General features: G+C 51.0%; 6 protein-coding genes across 6 annotated transcripts; 1 reads left to right on the plus strand and 5 right to left on the minus strand.

The window, feature by feature from the left end:
• Positions 1-2,320: 2,320 nt before the first annotated feature.
• On the minus strand, positions 2,321-3,499 carry PMZ80_000048 (uncharacterized protein; the record flags this gene model as incomplete). Its single annotated transcript, XM_064868502.1, has 1 exon — positions 2,321-3,499. The coding sequence occupies one exon, from the start codon at positions 3,497-3,499 to the stop codon at positions 2,321-2,323; it is 1,179 nt and encodes a 392-aa protein (XP_064733999.1).
• Positions 3,500-4,748: 1,249 nt separating this feature from the next.
• On the minus strand, positions 4,749-6,219 carry ARP4 (NuA4 histone acetyltransferase subunit; the record flags this gene model as incomplete). Its single annotated transcript, XM_064868503.1, has 2 exons — positions 4,749-6,112; positions 6,168-6,219. 2 exons carry the CDS (start codon positions 6,217-6,219, stop codon positions 4,749-4,751), a joined length of 1,416 nt encoding a protein of 471 aa, XP_064734000.1.
• Positions 6,220-6,812: 593 nt separating this feature from the next.
• PMZ80_000050 (uncharacterized protein) lies at positions 6,813-7,982 on the minus strand (the record flags this gene model as incomplete). Its single annotated transcript, XM_064868504.1, has 1 exon — positions 6,813-7,982. One exon carries the CDS (start codon positions 7,980-7,982, stop codon positions 6,813-6,815), a length of 1,170 nt encoding a protein of 389 aa, XP_064734001.1.
• Positions 7,983-9,480: 1,498 nt separating this feature from the next.
• Positions 9,481-11,810, plus strand: PMZ80_000051 (uncharacterized protein; the record flags this gene model as incomplete). Its single annotated transcript, XM_064868505.1, has 2 exons — positions 9,481-9,884; positions 9,929-11,810. 2 exons carry the CDS (start codon positions 9,481-9,483, stop codon positions 11,808-11,810), a joined length of 2,286 nt encoding a protein of 761 aa, XP_064734002.1.
• A 290-nt stretch (positions 11,811-12,100) lies between these two features.
• PMZ80_000052 (uncharacterized protein) lies at positions 12,101-14,167 on the minus strand (the record flags this gene model as incomplete). Its single annotated transcript, XM_064868506.1, has 1 exon — positions 12,101-14,167. The coding sequence occupies one exon, from the start codon at positions 14,165-14,167 to the stop codon at positions 12,101-12,103; it is 2,067 nt and encodes a 688-aa protein (XP_064734003.1).
• Positions 14,168-14,953: 786 nt separating this feature from the next.
• Positions 14,954-16,864, minus strand: PMZ80_000053 (uncharacterized protein; the record flags this gene model as incomplete). The annotated part of the gene is made up of 6 exons (XM_064868507.1): positions 14,954-16,074; positions 16,123-16,172; positions 16,283-16,490; positions 16,541-16,587; positions 16,635-16,669; positions 16,718-16,864. 6 exons carry the CDS (start codon positions 16,862-16,864, stop codon positions 14,954-14,956), a joined length of 1,608 nt encoding a protein of 535 aa, XP_064734004.1.
• Positions 16,865-17,041: the final 177 nt, after the last annotated feature.

Genomic DNA, 17,041 nt, shown 5'->3' on the forward strand with positions numbered 1-17,041 from the left:
TCCCCGCCCAGGGTGTTGTTGGTGGTTTGTTACGGGACTCAATATGTCCTCTAGTGATGATGAGCCAGGATGATGAATAGTAGAGGCCAGGAGCAGGATGAGCTGCTATATAGAAGCGCTGGTCATTATCAGCTCAGGTGCAATGTATGCAGGAGCCAAGATATGACGTTCGAGTCTTTCTCCGGGGAGGACAAGCATGTACACTAAGCTCCAGGTTGGGAAGCGAATATAGATCCGCGGGTGAGTCTGGTTACCATCTTGATAGTGTCGCACCAATGACAGGCCAAAGATCGATCAACTCTAAACTCAAACAAACAACATGCTGGTTCGAGATAACGTGGCCACCAGATCTGTGCAGACGTTCGACCGCACTGCTAAGTGGCTGGAAGTCCTTAAGACACCTCAAGTTCCTCGGGTCGAATATTCGTCAATCTGCTTTCATGTCTGGAGGCCTAGGTTGACCTAGATGTCCACGCTGAAGAGTGCTGGGTGTACCGCGATAGTGGTATCGATGGACTTCTCAAGAGAATGTCCGTTCAGTTTAGCTGGTGCTATCAGCCACGATGTCTGATTCGTGCTCGAAAAGACCGTTGTCCATGCGGTGCTGAGGTGTTGTGGCATCTATGTCGATCTCGTTCGAGATTCTGATACACCATGCGACGTCACAAAGCATGTATATTCTGGGCTGACATACCCTCACTCCTTGGTTCCTGGGGCACATAGCAGATTGTTATCGTCTAGAACTGGTCAGCACTGGCAGTCAGGCCTGCTATTGGTGTGACTCGAGACGCGTGAAGGTCCTAGGATTCCTTGTCGAGCACTCCAAGATAACGACGAACTGATAGACGAACCTGAAGTTTTGCAAGGCTGAGAGCATGTCCTGGTGATTGGACTTTGATATGCACGCTTATCAGTATCTGGGCAAAGACGGCGTTGTATGCAGACCGTAACATCGATAAATATTCTCGATGTCAGGCGCAATGATTGAATGATACCAGCCGTATACTGCTGTAAATGTCGTGTATCTGAAGTCCATCACCGTAATCTATGGATTTGAACCTTGCAGCGCTAGTGTTTCCAAATGTGGAGCGGAGAGATAAGACTTTCATTACTGACTGAAGTCGAGAAGCATGTGCGGTGCAGCTCGTCGAGATAGCGAGCGGTGTTTCTCGGAGATGCTCAGAGTCAAAGTTGAGGCTTCGGGAGTTCGAAGTCGTGTCCTGATAGAAAGAGCCACATTGTGTTGTGCGCTGGCCGGGTGGCCAGTACCGACCAGTTCATTGTCTGGGTCTGTACGTGCTGTCTTCACCACAGACTGGTGCAAGTATCTGATGAGTTGAGAAACTCGTCGGTATGAAAATTCATTGAGACCCAAATCATTGTTGATGTAGACTCGTGAGATGGCGGCAGCATCGTCCCGTGGACATCCCGTGCGACAAGGGGAGCTGCAACACGCAGCAGAATTTGCAAAAGACCCGATCACGTGACCATCGATTGAACATATGCACAAGTGTGTACTACAAGAGGCAGTACTGCAACATTACGCTTCTGTGCATTGAAGACATTCGCTATGCTACGTGAGCCACGTTGTGAAGCCCCAAAAGCACGCTGTCCGAGATGCAAAGCATCGTCCCTGGTTGCCCAAACCTCTAGTAGAACGCCCATATCGTTATCGCACGAGATCCAGACGGTCGATCGTGGCGTTTCGACGCGATCGACCGTTCACCAACCCCTCCATACCTCCGCGCCATCTACCAAATGATTCTGGACCAGTCCAAACGCCTATCCAATATTCTCCAGCTTTCAGCATGTCAAGCGTGCTGGGTACTTTGTGGCGGTTCCGGATCCTCGTTCCAGGTTCTCGACTTTCCATCAACGCTTCTTTACATGATAGAATAGATGCTGTAGATCTCAGGATGTGCTGCGCTTGCAGGCCGATTTGTTTTAGAAGACGCTGCTATGGAGCGTCGATCGCGATGCCGAACGACAAATCCCGATAGAATCGAGGATATCGTTTGCCGTCCCGCGATATTCCCGAACAGTTTCCTGGAAAGCGCTGTGTATGCAAGCTGAAGGTTGAGCAGTGCAAGGACAATTGATATTCAGCTGTGAAACATGCCTGAGCTGGCCCGAGTAAGTCGTGGTAGCGTTGTTGCTTGTCTGGAAAGCGACGTGCTCTTGCTAGACCTTGATCTGATCTTTCTCGGTCTTCCAGACAATTCGTCTTCTTGTTGCGTCCTGCTTTGTTCTAAGCGTGATTGCTGATTGACGTGGTATTGCACGTCTTCGTCAATCTGTTTCTTGCCGGCTGTTGGCACGATCATCTCCCAGCGCCTTTCCTCGGGGGAGGCGGAGGTGCCATTCTTCCTTTCTCCTCGTCTTCTGACGGTCTCCGGCCATACACAGTATAGTTCTTCATGTACGAATGAATACTCCGGTTGCTCAAACTCTGCCTTACATCTGCCAGAAACACCTCGATCTGATCTCTGGTCATATCGAGTCCATCGGAGAAAGTCCTATAGCTGGCGGCTGGCAACGTGTCGGACACCAACTCGGCCCATCTTCTACCAATGGCTTTGAGCCTTTGGTCCTTAGGCCAACTTCCGATCGGTATTTTTGTGGTGATTAAGCGAACGTCCACGTAGCCTGCAGCTATCATCCACTTCTTTATCTGCTTCGCAATCCGCAGCGGTCTGCCCTGCCGTCTAGACGCATAATCGGCCCATTCTGCCCACCTCTTGAAGGCATAGTCCTGCTCCTGAGGCTGGCTACCATTCCTCGCCCTCGCTTGAGCATCGCGCATCCTCCTACGCCGAGAACTGTCCTCTTCCTCCTCGTCGTCTTCACTCTCGCTTTCCGCTCCGGGCATTGAGCCGTCATCGCAATGTGGCTTAATGTCAAGCTCACAGCATTCGATCCAGCCCGTCCCAGGAACCAGGTACTTCCGGGCAGTAATGAGGTACTGTGCATAGTCCTGTAGGCTTCCGAACAGACTCTGCGTATAGATAAAGTCGAAACTACCCAAGGGCCTCTCCCAATCCAGCTCCGAACAATCCTGTAGCTCGAAGAAAACGTTGTCGGGGACGTATTCTTCTTGGATTGGCGACAAATCAATTCCGGTGATCTTTGCGTCCGGAAACTGCTCACTGTCTGCCAGTGCAACACACCATATACCGGTGCCGGTGCCGACGTCAAGGATGTTCCGCGCATTTTGTACGGGGGCGAAGAACAGTCGATTACCTTGTGCCTGTTTGATTATATTGAATTGGGTGTCCATCCTTTCTTGTTCTTGGTCGTCATTGGGGAAAGGATAGCTGCCTTCCTTGAATTTGTGGTATCTTCTGTTGAAGTGGAAAGGGTAGTCTTTCAGACTCTCGTCAATCGAACATGTAGCACTGTCGCCCGATGATTTGGATGATATGCTGTCAGCTGCCAACGGTGAGGGGTTCTCTGACGAGAGCGCCTCGACCGGGCTCTGTCCATCTCCTGGCGAAGCCATCTTCAGTCGATGAATGTTTCATACAGAGTTGTAGATACTATTGTCCTCTGTCACACAGACGGTGGCGTACACTCAGTACACTTCTGTTGAGCTGCACGTCCAGCAATAAGTGCAGCACAGACTACCAGCTCTTGCTATGCGAAAGCAATATGTGTAGGTGATGTGGTAGCTGCTGAGCCGACGCGGCAAATGAATCCCGCGAACACAGACCGAGCTTATGAAGAGTGTGGGCTGAGGAGACCTTATCTAGAAGCTTTTAGCTTCGAACCTTAACCGATTCGCTTGTCCTCTCGTAGTTTGATGGTCCGAATAGTGCATTTGTAATGGGAGGGGAACATCGTAATCGTTTGGTAGGAAATATCACGAACCACCGGAAAATTTGCTCGGCTCGTATAATGAAGGTCGATCTTCTTCAAGCGCAGAAAGCCGTGCCTTGGGATCAGTTCCGTGAACATGGCATGCAGATGAGAGATGCATGGAAACCACGCTGCTGGAAAGGCTAATGCATCTTTTGCTCGGGGGAGGATTATTAGCTTCGACGCTTGCGCGTGTACCGAGTCATTGATTGACTGGATTAACCCCACTATGATTTTGCTCGCTTCGCACACGAGCATGTTCTTTGACAGTCTTTCAATGTGCAACTGCATAGCACAATGTTTGGTAGCAAAAGCCGGAAATAGGACGGATGCCGCTAAGCAGAGAGGCAACAAGCGGTATTAGGAAGAAGAGTGGCATGATATGAGTGTTTCATGGTAGCGAGAACATGCAGATGTCAAAAATCCCAGTTTGACCGCTTTGCCGGATAGATTAATCCCTGCAGAACCGAAAGTTTGGATCAGGTGAACATGCAGTGCCGCCAGATCTGATGTGATGACCCAGGCCACTGGTAACAACTCTTCAATTCAGCTGCTGAGCATCACACGGACTCTGCTGCAGAGCTGCTCTTCGATATTTGCTCTGACGCCTCCTGCGTTCGATACTCGTATATGTGTCCCCCTCCCCCACGCTCTTGTCGGGCGAAGCGTGCTTAGAGTTGCAGCGCCCTCATGCACCCAGTTTCTCCATGTCCAACAGCCTCTTGGCTGTACGGGACTTCCCAGCAGGTGTCAATTCACGTCAAACATGTGACGTGCCCCAGAATTATCCAACCCGGAAGCATAATGGTTTCACCTAAGTAGTAGTGCAGCGGCTGTTGCTGTTGCCCCATCTCTTACAATTAGACCCCGTCACGGTGCTTTTGTCAGATTTCTTATTTGCATCGCTTTTCAACGATCCCAGCACCATGTTCTTCATACTCCTTCTTGGAGATCCACATCTGATGGAAAGTGCCGAGACTAGCAACGATGCTGCCACCGATCCAGCTTCCGAATTTGCGCTCGACTGGCATGCCTGCAGCAGTCACCCTCACCTTGCTGCTCGGATACATTCTGGTCAGCTCACCCTGTATGCGATCTGGCAGACCCTTAATCAGCGAGCCACTTCCAGTAATGACCACGTTGCTCAATAGCATTGGCCGTATGTCAACGTCACACTGGCCGATGCACATCTTAACTAGCCCAGGTATCGTTTGATTCGGTTCTGGCGCTGGGAAAGACTGAGCGTCATTGCTACCAGCTGGACCTGGAGTATGACATTGTGGATCGAACATTGTTTCGACAATCTTGAATCTTTCGGAAGAAAATGTTTGATTGTAGCCATCTGGAAACTCGAACGGATGCACGTATTGTTCCCGAGCAATTGCTTCGCCCTGACCACGGAAAGGTGTACCTGACGTCCACGTCTGTAAGCAAAGCTCTTTGAATTCCAGGACTGTCTTTTCTTCTTGGTATCTCCTGAACGAATCTTGTGGCTGTTTGTAACCTTCCGGGAATTGCTTGACGATCGCATTCGCAGGTTGGCCAGCCTCGACCGGCTGCTTCGACTTGACCATATAGTGAGGCGTGATGGTGATTGGTGGATCGTGGGACGCAAGCACGTTGCGTACTTGCGAGGACAGATAGTTGCCTCCGATGTTCGACCGGGTTATGCTTTTCCTCAAGATCATTCCGTCATGTACAGCAGCCACAGAGAGCTGCGATGCGCCGACATCAATGACAAGCGCAGTCGACTTGCCCATACTAAAAGCTGCCAATACACTCGATCTCGATATGTAGAATGCTGGTGCAGCCCACTTCTCCAGTGCTATTTCGACAGCTTTTTCTCTGTTCTTGGGTGGGTTCCAATTCGGCTCGCTCATGAACAATGGATGGTCTTCTAGAGCTCTTTCTGTGTCCTCAGCCTCTGCCATTGCCTTCTGCAGGTTCGGTACAGCTGTGGCATCGTTCAGCCATTCCTGAAGCGCACGATTTGGTCTCACGCCAGTCAGCTTCGAAGCGAATGTATGCTTCCACAAATCCTCGGCTGCGTCCCAGTCCTCCACAATGCCGTCTTTCGCGTAAGGATTCTTGATGTCGACATCTTCTCGCGGCACATCGATGACATGGTCACCGAACAACCTGGAGCCGTTGTATGATGCATAGTACGACGGAACAATTGATTTCGGAGTATCTTCGCCTGCGAAGCCAGCCCTCGTCGACGAGTACCCAGGATCTAGAACGACTGCCGACACCTCATCTGCGCATCGAATTAGTCTTTGCGACTATACGCAAATGCAAGAATAAGGACATACCGCCTGCATATTCGGCCGTCCGGGGCTCGTCTTTCGAAGTCAGAGCTGCCATACCTACGGCGACAAGATCATGACTCTTGCAGCCTTATGAGACGAAAGTCTGGTGCGTGTTTTGGTGTTGGCTGGCATGTGCTAGGGAATATGCGAAAGTGAAACGCGACTCCAATGACGCCAAAACGCGACCGACACGCCAAGCCTTGGGCCCTACGGTGAGCTGAGAGTGCGCTGTTGGGCAAGTACGGCCCCGTACCTTTCGGTACTGCCTCTTCTACTCTGTCTTTATATAGTACCACTCTCTCTCTACTAGCTAGTACTACAATACCATACCCATTGCCTCCCATCAGCGCCTACTAGTATCGAACATTCGCCGCTTCCACCAAATGTTCACTCAGTCTCAAGCTCGATTTCGGACCGACTTTGAGACTTCATCTGCTAGCTAGGCTAACCACAGAACAGTACAAAAAGTGGACGGGCATAGCTGATGGGGCTGTAACAGATTTTGATACATAACCGAATGAAAGGTACATTGAACGCTTGCTAAAGGACTAAGAACAACTATACCATCTCGTACCCGGACAGCTCGGACATATTGAAGCTCGCTTTGTGATGCTGATGTCACCCACCTATCGCATAGCCGACCCTCGATCACATATCGTCGATGTAGCACTCCGCCGACCGCTCTGCCAGATCCCTGACAAATTCTTCAGCGTCCAAGCCAGGATCTGTTACGCTGTCTTGAATCTCCTTCCACTTCCTCGATCTCGCTGAGCAACGAATATTTGTGGTCGACGACTCAACCAGTCTTTCCTGACTTGATGTATCCCCCTCCTCGACAGATTTCCCCTCCGACACCAGAGCAATTTCCGAGCCCAGGCCGGAATGATGAAATAGTTCTGGGTTGACGCTGATGCACCTCATCCCCTCATCTCTGCATCCCTCCAGTAAACGCACATCATATGCCTTGCAAGGATGGTCAGGTCCGCGACTTGGCTCCCGTACTGCAAGCTCGTTCAACACTCTTTCGGCCGCTTTCCTGGTGATGGCATAAGCAAAGGTACAGAGAGGTTGGACCGATGCATGAACAAGCCGCTGTTGGTTCTGGTCGGCACCTATTCCCTCCAGGAATCCTCTTGTCCAAGGGTGAAGACCCTCCAGGTCAGGCATAGCTGTGTCCGTGTAGGATTTGATGACTGAAATTTCCGAGCCTTTCGACGCATTGAAATAGTCCCCACAGTGTCCCAGCCATATGATGTCCCAGAGGTCGGTGTTACCATAGTACCCAGTATGTGAATTGAGCAATTCTCGAATAGCATATGCTGTGTGTGGTATCTGTTGCGTCCGAAGGCGAGTGTCCCAATCCACATCGTCTTCCATAATCAATGCTGTATCATGTGTACTTTTCAGAAACTTCTCGAGTGCATTGCGGTGGCCGAGCCAAGCTAGAGCTGAACCACGATCAACGAAGGAGTTCTCTGGTGCTCGAATCTGCGCAACATCCTCGTCTGTCCATATCGGCTGTGTCGGTATTATGATGTCGAGGCTGGTCAGGCTACCTGCGCTCAAAAGTGATTGTCGTCGGGGTGAGCCTTTTTTGGAGACTGCGTAAATGCCGCCAAATCCGAGCGTGGAATTCGCTGTCTGGTCGTGATGACTCCAGGGCAATATGCTCACTGAGCACAATTGCAATGCCATGTAGATTTGTCCAAGGATGGCGAAGGAGACCAATAGGCATATCCATTCTCTTTGATGGTGTGTTCGTCCATTCGGTCGCAATACCGGACTTGCCGGTAGGGCAATTCTGTTCTTTTCGAACATAGCGCCTATTAGGATGTTGTAGAAGCGGCGAAATTCGTGGATTTCATTAGTGTAAAAGTGGTTGATGGTGACCAGCACCGCTGAGCGAGTGAATGTTCGTAAGCCAGAACAGGTGGTATTAGACAACTTGAGAAAGAGCGACTGGATGATGCAAACCTGGCACCATTGAGTAATTTTGGTGGCTCAGGACATGAAAACTAACAAGAGGCACAAAGCATATTACTCACGCAGTGTTTAGTGACAAACAACTAGATGTCTCGTGTAGCCATGGCCCGATCTCTGTCTTACTATCAGGTACCATGATGCCGATTGGCTAGCGCTTCTGATGGTCATCGCTCTGACCAACCCTTGCCCACCAAGGTTCGCAACGATATCTGCAGCAACGAACCCTTCACTGTTATGTGGGTCCCGCGTTACAGGAGAGTGGAACGCACAAGCATATATGATCCATCGCGCCATCTTCGATCAGTCTTTGAGGTGAGCAGAAATTTGTACAGATCGTCATAGCTCCCGCAGAATTGCATCTTGAGATTGCTGCACCGCGCGTCACGCTCTTGGTAGGAGATATGCCACGTGAGCTGACGCAGGAGCACTCAGCAAGAAACCGTAGCAGAAGCAGCAAGCAAACCCTTGATTGGAAAGGAGTGTAGAGTGTTTCCTCTGCTTCTTCGCAACCTTGCAGCAGCAATGCGGTAGGGAGCAGTGAAAAGGCAGGGAAGAAATCATCACAACACGTTCTCACTTGTCCCTGGAATAGTGGGTCAACAGCCGCTGAAACAAGCTAGAATGATCTGCAGCCAAATGCCAGTCACTGCCCGAGCGTCTATCAAGCCGTCTCCAAAAGCTTGCCAGAACATCGAGAGCACATCCCTTCGCTCCCAAAATGTCATTTATCCCATCGTGCTTGCGCATTTTTGCTCTGCATTGAGTGAAATGAACAATGATGCAAGATATGCCCCGAGGTGAGTACTGTATCCGGATATGAGTCTCCGTCTCGTTGTGCAATGCCGCACCCTGCTTTGTCTCGCTTGACTGTGCGTTTCACCTTCCGCCCATATGCTCAAATCATGCCGCTCGACTGATCATACAGCGGATCTTTTCATGCACGCGTAATACCGTCTGTCTGTCTCCACTGTCTCTCTCCAGATCCCATCTGAGATCCTCGGCTCTCCTGACAATCAATCGCACCTGACTCGACCAGGGACTCGAAACCATTCCTGCCTAGTCAGTCCGGCAAGCAATAGTCCAGCTTATCGCGAGGCAGGTACAAGTGAGAGATTGGGCGCAAAGGTACGGCAGGTACGTACATACGTACACCTTCCCGACGGGACGAAGTGGTTGTGCGCAGAACACGAATCATCTCAACAGTTTTGGACCTCACCACCACCTTCTCGACTGCAGCGCCATGATACTGCCTGAGCAGAACCTGGTTGTGCTTGGAGTCGTCCCATAATCCTACATTCGTCCCTCTACACACCCGGCGCTGGTCGCCAATAGCATGGCTACATCCTCACGCCGGCGGATATGGCTGCCCATTGTCATTGTCCTTGCATTCGTCTTCTGGTATCGTCATGCCCATTCGAGCTCCGGTCCTTCGCCATTCAATGTCGTCGATTTCCAGATCAAGGACTACCAGTCCAAAGAGGAGGCAGATTCGCAGGATAGGGCAGGCTCGTTCCAGGACAGACAGCGTCCGTACAGGATAGGCCTAGACTATCAGGCTGAGATCGAGGACATAAAGAACAGGCCAGCATTTCAGCAACAGCAGCTATCGTATGATGAGCTTCAGGACAGAATACAGCAGTTCATACAATGGGATAGGCCCTACACAGATCACTGGCCTGCCTGGCACGACTATGACAACGCCGACTATGATCCTAACAGATGGGAAGCCATGGACAGGTATGGTTGCCATCGCAGATCTGGTCAGTTACTGACTTGAGCAGGGAATACGGCTATTACGTCAACAACACAGTACAAGAGCTCCAGCATCACGGTATCGGACCAGAACCATATCTGCCGTACCCCAAGTATAACAGCGAGTCGTGGAGAAAGAAGTGGCATGGAGAATACGTCCCTTGCCAAGGTCCTCGTGGTGAGACCTATGGCGAAGGCGACTCTTACGACTTTGTGGTTAGAGGCTACCGGAGCTCGTCGGAGAACTTTCCTGCAGAAACTGTGGGCTCTGCTAAAGTCCTCCATCTAGATCGAGACACCTGCTTCGATAAACAGTCAAGATATGCGCCATATGGCCTTGACGACCACAGCCACAAGTCTAAGCACGTAAAATGGGACACAATACCTTGGGGTGGACTTCAGGAGGCTTGTTTTGAAAAGAATGAGAAACGTTTTGCACCAGAAACAAGAAAGCCAACACTACTTCGACCAAGCAAGCACATGAAACAGAGTGCAGATCCATTGGACGAAGATCACCGGCGAAGAAAGTCTGGCACAGACGGAAAGCAGTACCAATCACGGACCGCCATTTTGATCAGAACATGGGAAGGTTATGACTACAAAGAGAATGATATCCAAGCCATTCGTGCTCTTGTCACCGAAACGTCGTTGCTCACTGGTGGTGAATATCAAGTCTTCCTCTTCGTGAACATCAAGCAGCGAGAAGCAAACATTTATGAGGACGAGACAGTGTACAAGGATTTGCTGAAGCGAACGGTGCCTAAGGAGCTTCGTGATATAGCTATCCTCTGGACTGAGCAGGTCTTGGAAGACTGGTACCCACATGTCGGAGATTGGCAAGTATACTGGATGCAATTCATGCCTTTGCAATGGTTCTCCAAACAACATCCAGAGTTCGATTATATCTGGAACTGGGAAACGGATGCCCGGTACATTGGTAACCATTATCACTTTCTCGAGCAGATCGCCAAATTCTCCAAACAAATGCCTCGAAAGCACTTGTGGGAGCGGAACGGTCGTTTCTTTTTCCCGGGCTCGTGGGAGAACGACTATGATGCTTTTCTGGCCGACACAGACGAGCAGATACTGAATGCTTCTGCACTGGGATTGATCGACGAGCCGGTTTGGGGTCCGAAGCCCTACGCGCCATTTCAATATCCTCTCGGCCCTTTACCGCCGACCAGTGCAGAAGAAGACAATTTCCAATGGGGGGTCGGAGAAGAAGCTGATCTTATTACGCTGCAGCCCATATGGGACCCTGCAGAGACAGATTGGTCTTACCGAAATCATATCTGGAATTTCATACCTGAAGTCCGCCCTCACTTTAGTCCTGAGAATGGCAATGATGATGGCTTTGATCATCCTGGCTTCCCAACGATACCTCGCCGAACGTTCATCAATACGGTAGTCAGGTTCAGCAAGAAAATGCTACACGTGATGCACCTAGAAAACTTGCAGGGCCGCGCAATGCAAGCAGAGATGTGGCCAGCCACAGTTGCTCTTCAGCACGGACTAAAAGCTGTCTACGCTCCACATCCGATATGGAGTGACCGGCAATGGCCAGCCTGGTATGCAGAAGCTGTCTTCAATGCTGATGATGGAATTCCGGCACGGTGGGGCCAGCAGCTGGACAGCCCATACAATCACGACCGCGAAGCCAACTTCGGAGGCTGGAGTTGGTATTATAGATCAGTTTTCCCGCATGTGCTATACAGAAGGTGGCTCGGCTGGAAGGCGAAGGACTGGGGATGGGATGCTGACCAGGCGAAGCAGAACGAAGCAGACATGAAGAGTGCTCTTGCTGTGGGACTTGGCAGGGGTGCCGATGAGACGGATGATTTTCGCATGTGCTTGCCAGGGATATTACTGCACCCTGTCAAGAACGTTTACGAAGGGGCGGATGGTGGCTAGGCCCGCAAGTTACAAAAGCAGGCAGCGTTTGGACGAGATTACTGTCGTACTACACAAGGATACAACAACGATTTGCGTGAGCAGGTCGCAGACATCAAAAGGTCAATATCGGCAGACGATATGACTTAAGCATTACAGGCGTTTTGGTACAGATACGTTCCGACGGTAACGAGGGCATCGCATATGGCAGCATGGTCTTTCCTGGCATCTAGAGCTAGAGATACAGATGATATTAGATGATGACAGAATTCATGTCACCGTCAGTACGGAGTACTATTTAGTGCTGGAGCTCAATAATCGAAGTTCTCGAAAATCACCGGCTTTCCATCAAGCCACTCCTGCACCTGCTTTCGCATAGCTGGCGCCGTACACAAACACCAATTCTCGATTTTGATCTTGCCATCTTCCTCCAGTGCTGTGAGATCGTCCTTTGTCAGCCTTCTCCTCTCCATTCGAAGCCCATCTTCAGCGTGAGAATCTTCTTGTTCCAGCTCAGCGAGCATCTTCATGTTCTTGCTATCTCCGGCTTCATTACCGATGCCCGTCACGAAGAGGCGCAAGTTCTTCTTCATACCTTCCTGAGCACTTTTCAGAACATCGACCGCCAACCCAATATCCTTAATATTGACCGTCCACAGCACGATCAGGCCATCGCCTGCTCCTTCCTCGTCTCGTATCTGTCCAAGTAACGGCGTGATACCAACCCCCGCCGCAATGAACACGTTCTTCTTCGTTTGATCTTCACTCTGCTCCGGTTCGTCAAGAGCTGCTGCCCTCGCAAACCTAAAGTCTCCACCGAACCCACGCACTTCGATCGTTGTCATCCCGCTCCGATCATTCTGGTAGCTTAACCACTTCGTCACAACGCCCACGTTGCGCACTATGATCTCGAATTCTACTTCTGCGCCCGGCTTGTAAATCGATGCGACTGTGAACGTGCGTATGAAGTCGTCGTTTAGACTTGTGGGGTCGGAGTCGTTCATGTGTGTATACCCCATGTAGAGTTCGTCGCTGAAGTCGAGGGCTATGTATTGGCCTGGTTGCCAGAGGGGGCTCATTTGGGGGTCGAAGGAGTGGGGATTTGTAGAGGAGAGGGTAAAGCGGTATTTTGTGATTGTGGGGGTTATGGGGGTCTTTTTGGTTAGTGTAGCGGTGAGGTCTGCACTGTTGGAGGGGCGGTATTCATCTGGTGGGAGGGTGGATATGCTATCGGTTTTGTTGGTTGTGAAGGGGAGTTCTGAGGTGAGGTAGCGGACTCGAGGGTTGTAGGGGCTTTGGCCGTCTGTTATGGACCTAGTGGTTACTGGATGGGAGGATGAGACATCTTTGTTGTCGGTGCATGGTTCGCCGCGGAAGGTTAGGCCGTCGTGGACGAAGCGGGCGGAGGAGATGGTGAAGCGGACTGCGAGTTTGGATTTTTGGATCACGCTGCTTGCTGCTTGGTCGAGGAGGACCTCGGCGTGGCCGGAGACGTAGAGGACGTTTCCGGCTGTGTAGTCTGGGATTACGATGCCGATTTTGGGGTCGTGCATGATGTTGCCGAGGGTTTGGTAGAGGTTGTTGCCGCTGTATTCGGGCCATACTAGGACGGAGGATTGTGGTTGCGTGGAGTCGGTGGGTTGTTGCACGCGGATGAAACCTGGTGGGCCGCCGCGATGGTTGCAATCCATGTCTTCTGGGCCGCGAGAGGCGAGGAAGAACATGTCTGCGTTGTGAACGTGTGAGAAGGCTTCCTCTGTGAGCAAGGTTGATTCAGAGACCAGACGCGGTTTGGCGCTCGGATATGACTTGATTGTCTTTTTGTTGAGGTACTTCGGGCAATTGCCGAGCGACTGTGTGATCTGGACAACGAGTTGAGCATTACCGGTCTTGCTTGCTTGACCCTTTCCTTCCGTTGAGGCTCGCTCCGATACCTCTGATACTGCCTCATCCGTGCTCAGGCTGCCGGCCATCATCCGGCCAAATAGCTTTATACGATCACGATCTTCAAGTTTGATGCTGAGTCCGCTAACCATCTTACCATTCTTCGGATCACGTCGCACGACCTCGCCATCATCTTTGCCACCATACAATGCTTGCACAACTGGATCAAAGCTAGCATCGACCTGTGTTCGAATGCCGATCACTCCACCCGGTGCTACCTGCTGCGCAATAGGGAGGTCACCGCCCCACAGGGTACACCATACTCGGTCCTGGTCGTCGGTAGTACCTAGGGCGATTGTGGGTGATACTGAGATTCGTTTTGCCGCATATTGTGGGAGCATAGGATGAGTCGGGTTGTCCGATGGTGGGACCCTAGTCAGCTCATGGATCTTGTCTTCGCCTGCGTGCCATGGCAGAGCTTGATAGAAGGCCATGTTCGTTGGTTTGCTTAGCTGACACAATTCAGTGTGACAGCAGATCGGCGTGCTTGGAGCTGTAGGCCCCTTGGAATACCTCAATGACGGCTAACAGGGTTCAGTATGTGTGATCTTCGACTTCAGGTGCTGCCACACGTAGAGTGTCCTGCTTCTTGCCAATAATGACTGTAGTCGGGGCCGTGGCTCGCACTATCTTCACATATCGTCCATGAAGCTGAACGACTAAGGAAAACAAGGGGAATTTATACTTTGGCAATTTTCATCAGCATTCCCCTCGACAATGCGCCGGAGCCATCTTGCAGCAACGAGCTTCGATTACTACATCGCCAGTTTCGTACATAATCAGGGCTGACGCCCTGCCCCAAATGGCAGCATCGACCTGGTCTTACAGTTGCCTAATGGATGACAAAGATGTTCCTCGTGCTCAGGTTCTTCGGCAGCATCTTCGGCAGCACAAGCCGCTAGCCCGTATTGGGCTGAATCGAGCGCCGCTTTCACGAAAACGAGTGAGCTTATTCTCTAGGTAGAACAAAGCGGCCAGTACTTTGTACGAACAAAAGGTATTCGTGCCATGCTCTATATTCTATAGGGTTATCGTGATGGTAAGCATGAAGGACGCAAATTGCTGTTGTTTTGAGAAAGTCCCGTCATTGAGGAGCACGTTATTGTCATGGAGCGTGGTAAACTGCTGACCCCTGAACCTCAATGCTCCAGATGGTATCACACACGAATTGCTCCGTGCGGCAAGATAAGAACACTGAAGACATGCCGCTTCTCTCCACGTTAGTCGTGAGCCTCGACCATAGCGATGGCCTGTGTGTTCAAGCCAGGCCAGTTCTTCTTTCCGTATGCAAACCAGTACATAACCGCAAAAGTGACGATGAAGACGAAAATTGGTCCGGCGTAGTTCATATTTGTGCCTGTGACCGGAATTGTGGTTGGGAATGGCAACCAGATGGTGAGGTAGATTGTCCAGATCAAGGCAACAATATTCATCGGGACTCCGACACCTCGTGGGAGCTTCCAGCCTCCGTATTGTACGACATGTCCTGGACCATCGCCAAGTCGGCCAGTCAAACGAGCATGGAGCATGCAGCTAATAGCGATAATGTAGGAGCTGTAGAGACCTAGCGAGGAGAGCGCCGTAAAAGCCGCGAAGACCGTTGAAGTAGCTGTGTTGCCGACGGTGAAGAGAGAAAGGCAGGTGACTATGGCGATCGGGAGCCATAGAGATCGAATAGGAACTCTGTGCGTTGGGTGAATCTTGGCGAACCAGATTGGCAGGCCGCCGTCTCGAGCCCAGGCCCAGGTGATCCGAGAGACGGAGGCGAGAGATGCTGCGACGACACAGAAAGTGACGACCAGTAGACCAACGACCAAGGCTGTGCCACCGGCCTTACCAGCCGCATTCTGGCAAATCGGGATGATGGGGTACGAAGAAGCAAGAACTTCTTCAGTGTTGCCCATGCAAAAGAGGAGCACAAGAATGATTCCATACGCCAGAGCACCATTGAGGAGGATGGTCCAGATCATGGCTCGTGGCACCGCAGACTTGGCTTTCTTGACTTCTTCAGACATGTGGACCACTCCGTCGAATCCAATGAAACCCCAAGCGGGTACGAGGAGACCCAAATTCCAAGACACCATGCTATTCGTCCAGCCAGAGCTGACTTCTCGGTCGAAGAAGACAAAGTCAGCATCATGTCGTGGCGAAAGGGTCACCAGGACAATGACGAAGATAAACCAGAGTATCACATGGAGGATACCAGCAAGAAGCTCAAGCCAAGGAATAGCCCGGAAAGTGTACATGTTCATCAGTCCAACAACGACGAGTTGGCAGATGATAAGCAGAGTCAAATGCCATGGCTGATAGCTGTAGCTAGGGTAATTTGTCGCCACCAGACCTGCAACACTGTTAGTGTCGTACCGATCGCATGGGAGTTTAGGTGTACCAAGCAGGATATTGCCTTCTGATGAAGTTGAACCACCGAGCGCAGAGACCCTATGCATACCAATCAGTATATGCCAGACGGAGGAAGCAGCCTGACGATGTTCCGGCCATCGGATGGCTCAAGCGCACTCCGCCGACGAAAGGTTGTAGGATGAACATACCATGCGAACCATGTAACCCATCCCTGCATCCACGTAATGAAGCGCTTGTGCTTCTCCGGAGCGAGGAAATGTGTCCAATGGTACTGCGCACCTGCAATGGGCTGAATTGCTGCAAGTTCCGCCATAGACAGTGATTGTGTGAGAGCGCCCGTCACGACAAGCAAGATTCCCCATACAAGCGTTTGTGGTCCGCCATTGTAAAATGTTGCTTGAACAAGTCAATTTTTTCTGTGTTAAAGATAGATATAATAAACATACCTCCCATGTTCATAGCCATGACTTCCCAAGACTCCATAAATGTCAAGCTAAAGAGGTAAGCAGCTGATATGTTGTGCCACTATACCCGACTGACCTGAACGCGATCAATTGGAAGCCGGAGAACAAACGCTATATGTCGTCAGTCATGGGCGTTGCCACTTGGGACGAATTGCTTACCCTGAGCGTCGCTCCATCAGTGGCACTATTGTCGTAGTAGGCATGAGCGACCTTAGATTCGACAGCATGGCCAGCTTCCCGTTCTTCGGAGGCAGAGTCGACAGATACGGTGCCTGTCTTTGGCTGCTGCATCTCTATCGCCGACATATTGGCGACAACAGTGGAAAGGGCCTCCTAGCTGTAACCACGAATCCCGCAGTCGTTTTCGTTGTACAAAAGCCCGATAACGGATAGCAAGGCAGGGCAAGGGAGTGAACGTCGAGAATGAGTGAGGTCCAGAAGTGGTTTCCGGAAAGCAGAGGTGTGGTGAAGAAACGTGGTCGG

This window comes from Knufia obscura (genome assembly GCF_036327395.1).
Source record: "Knufia obscura strain CCFEE 5817 isolate CBS 148926 chromosome Unknown scaffold_1, whole genome shotgun sequence".
NCBI lineage: Eukaryota > Fungi > Ascomycota > Eurotiomycetes > Chaetothyriales > Trichomeriaceae > Knufia > Knufia obscura.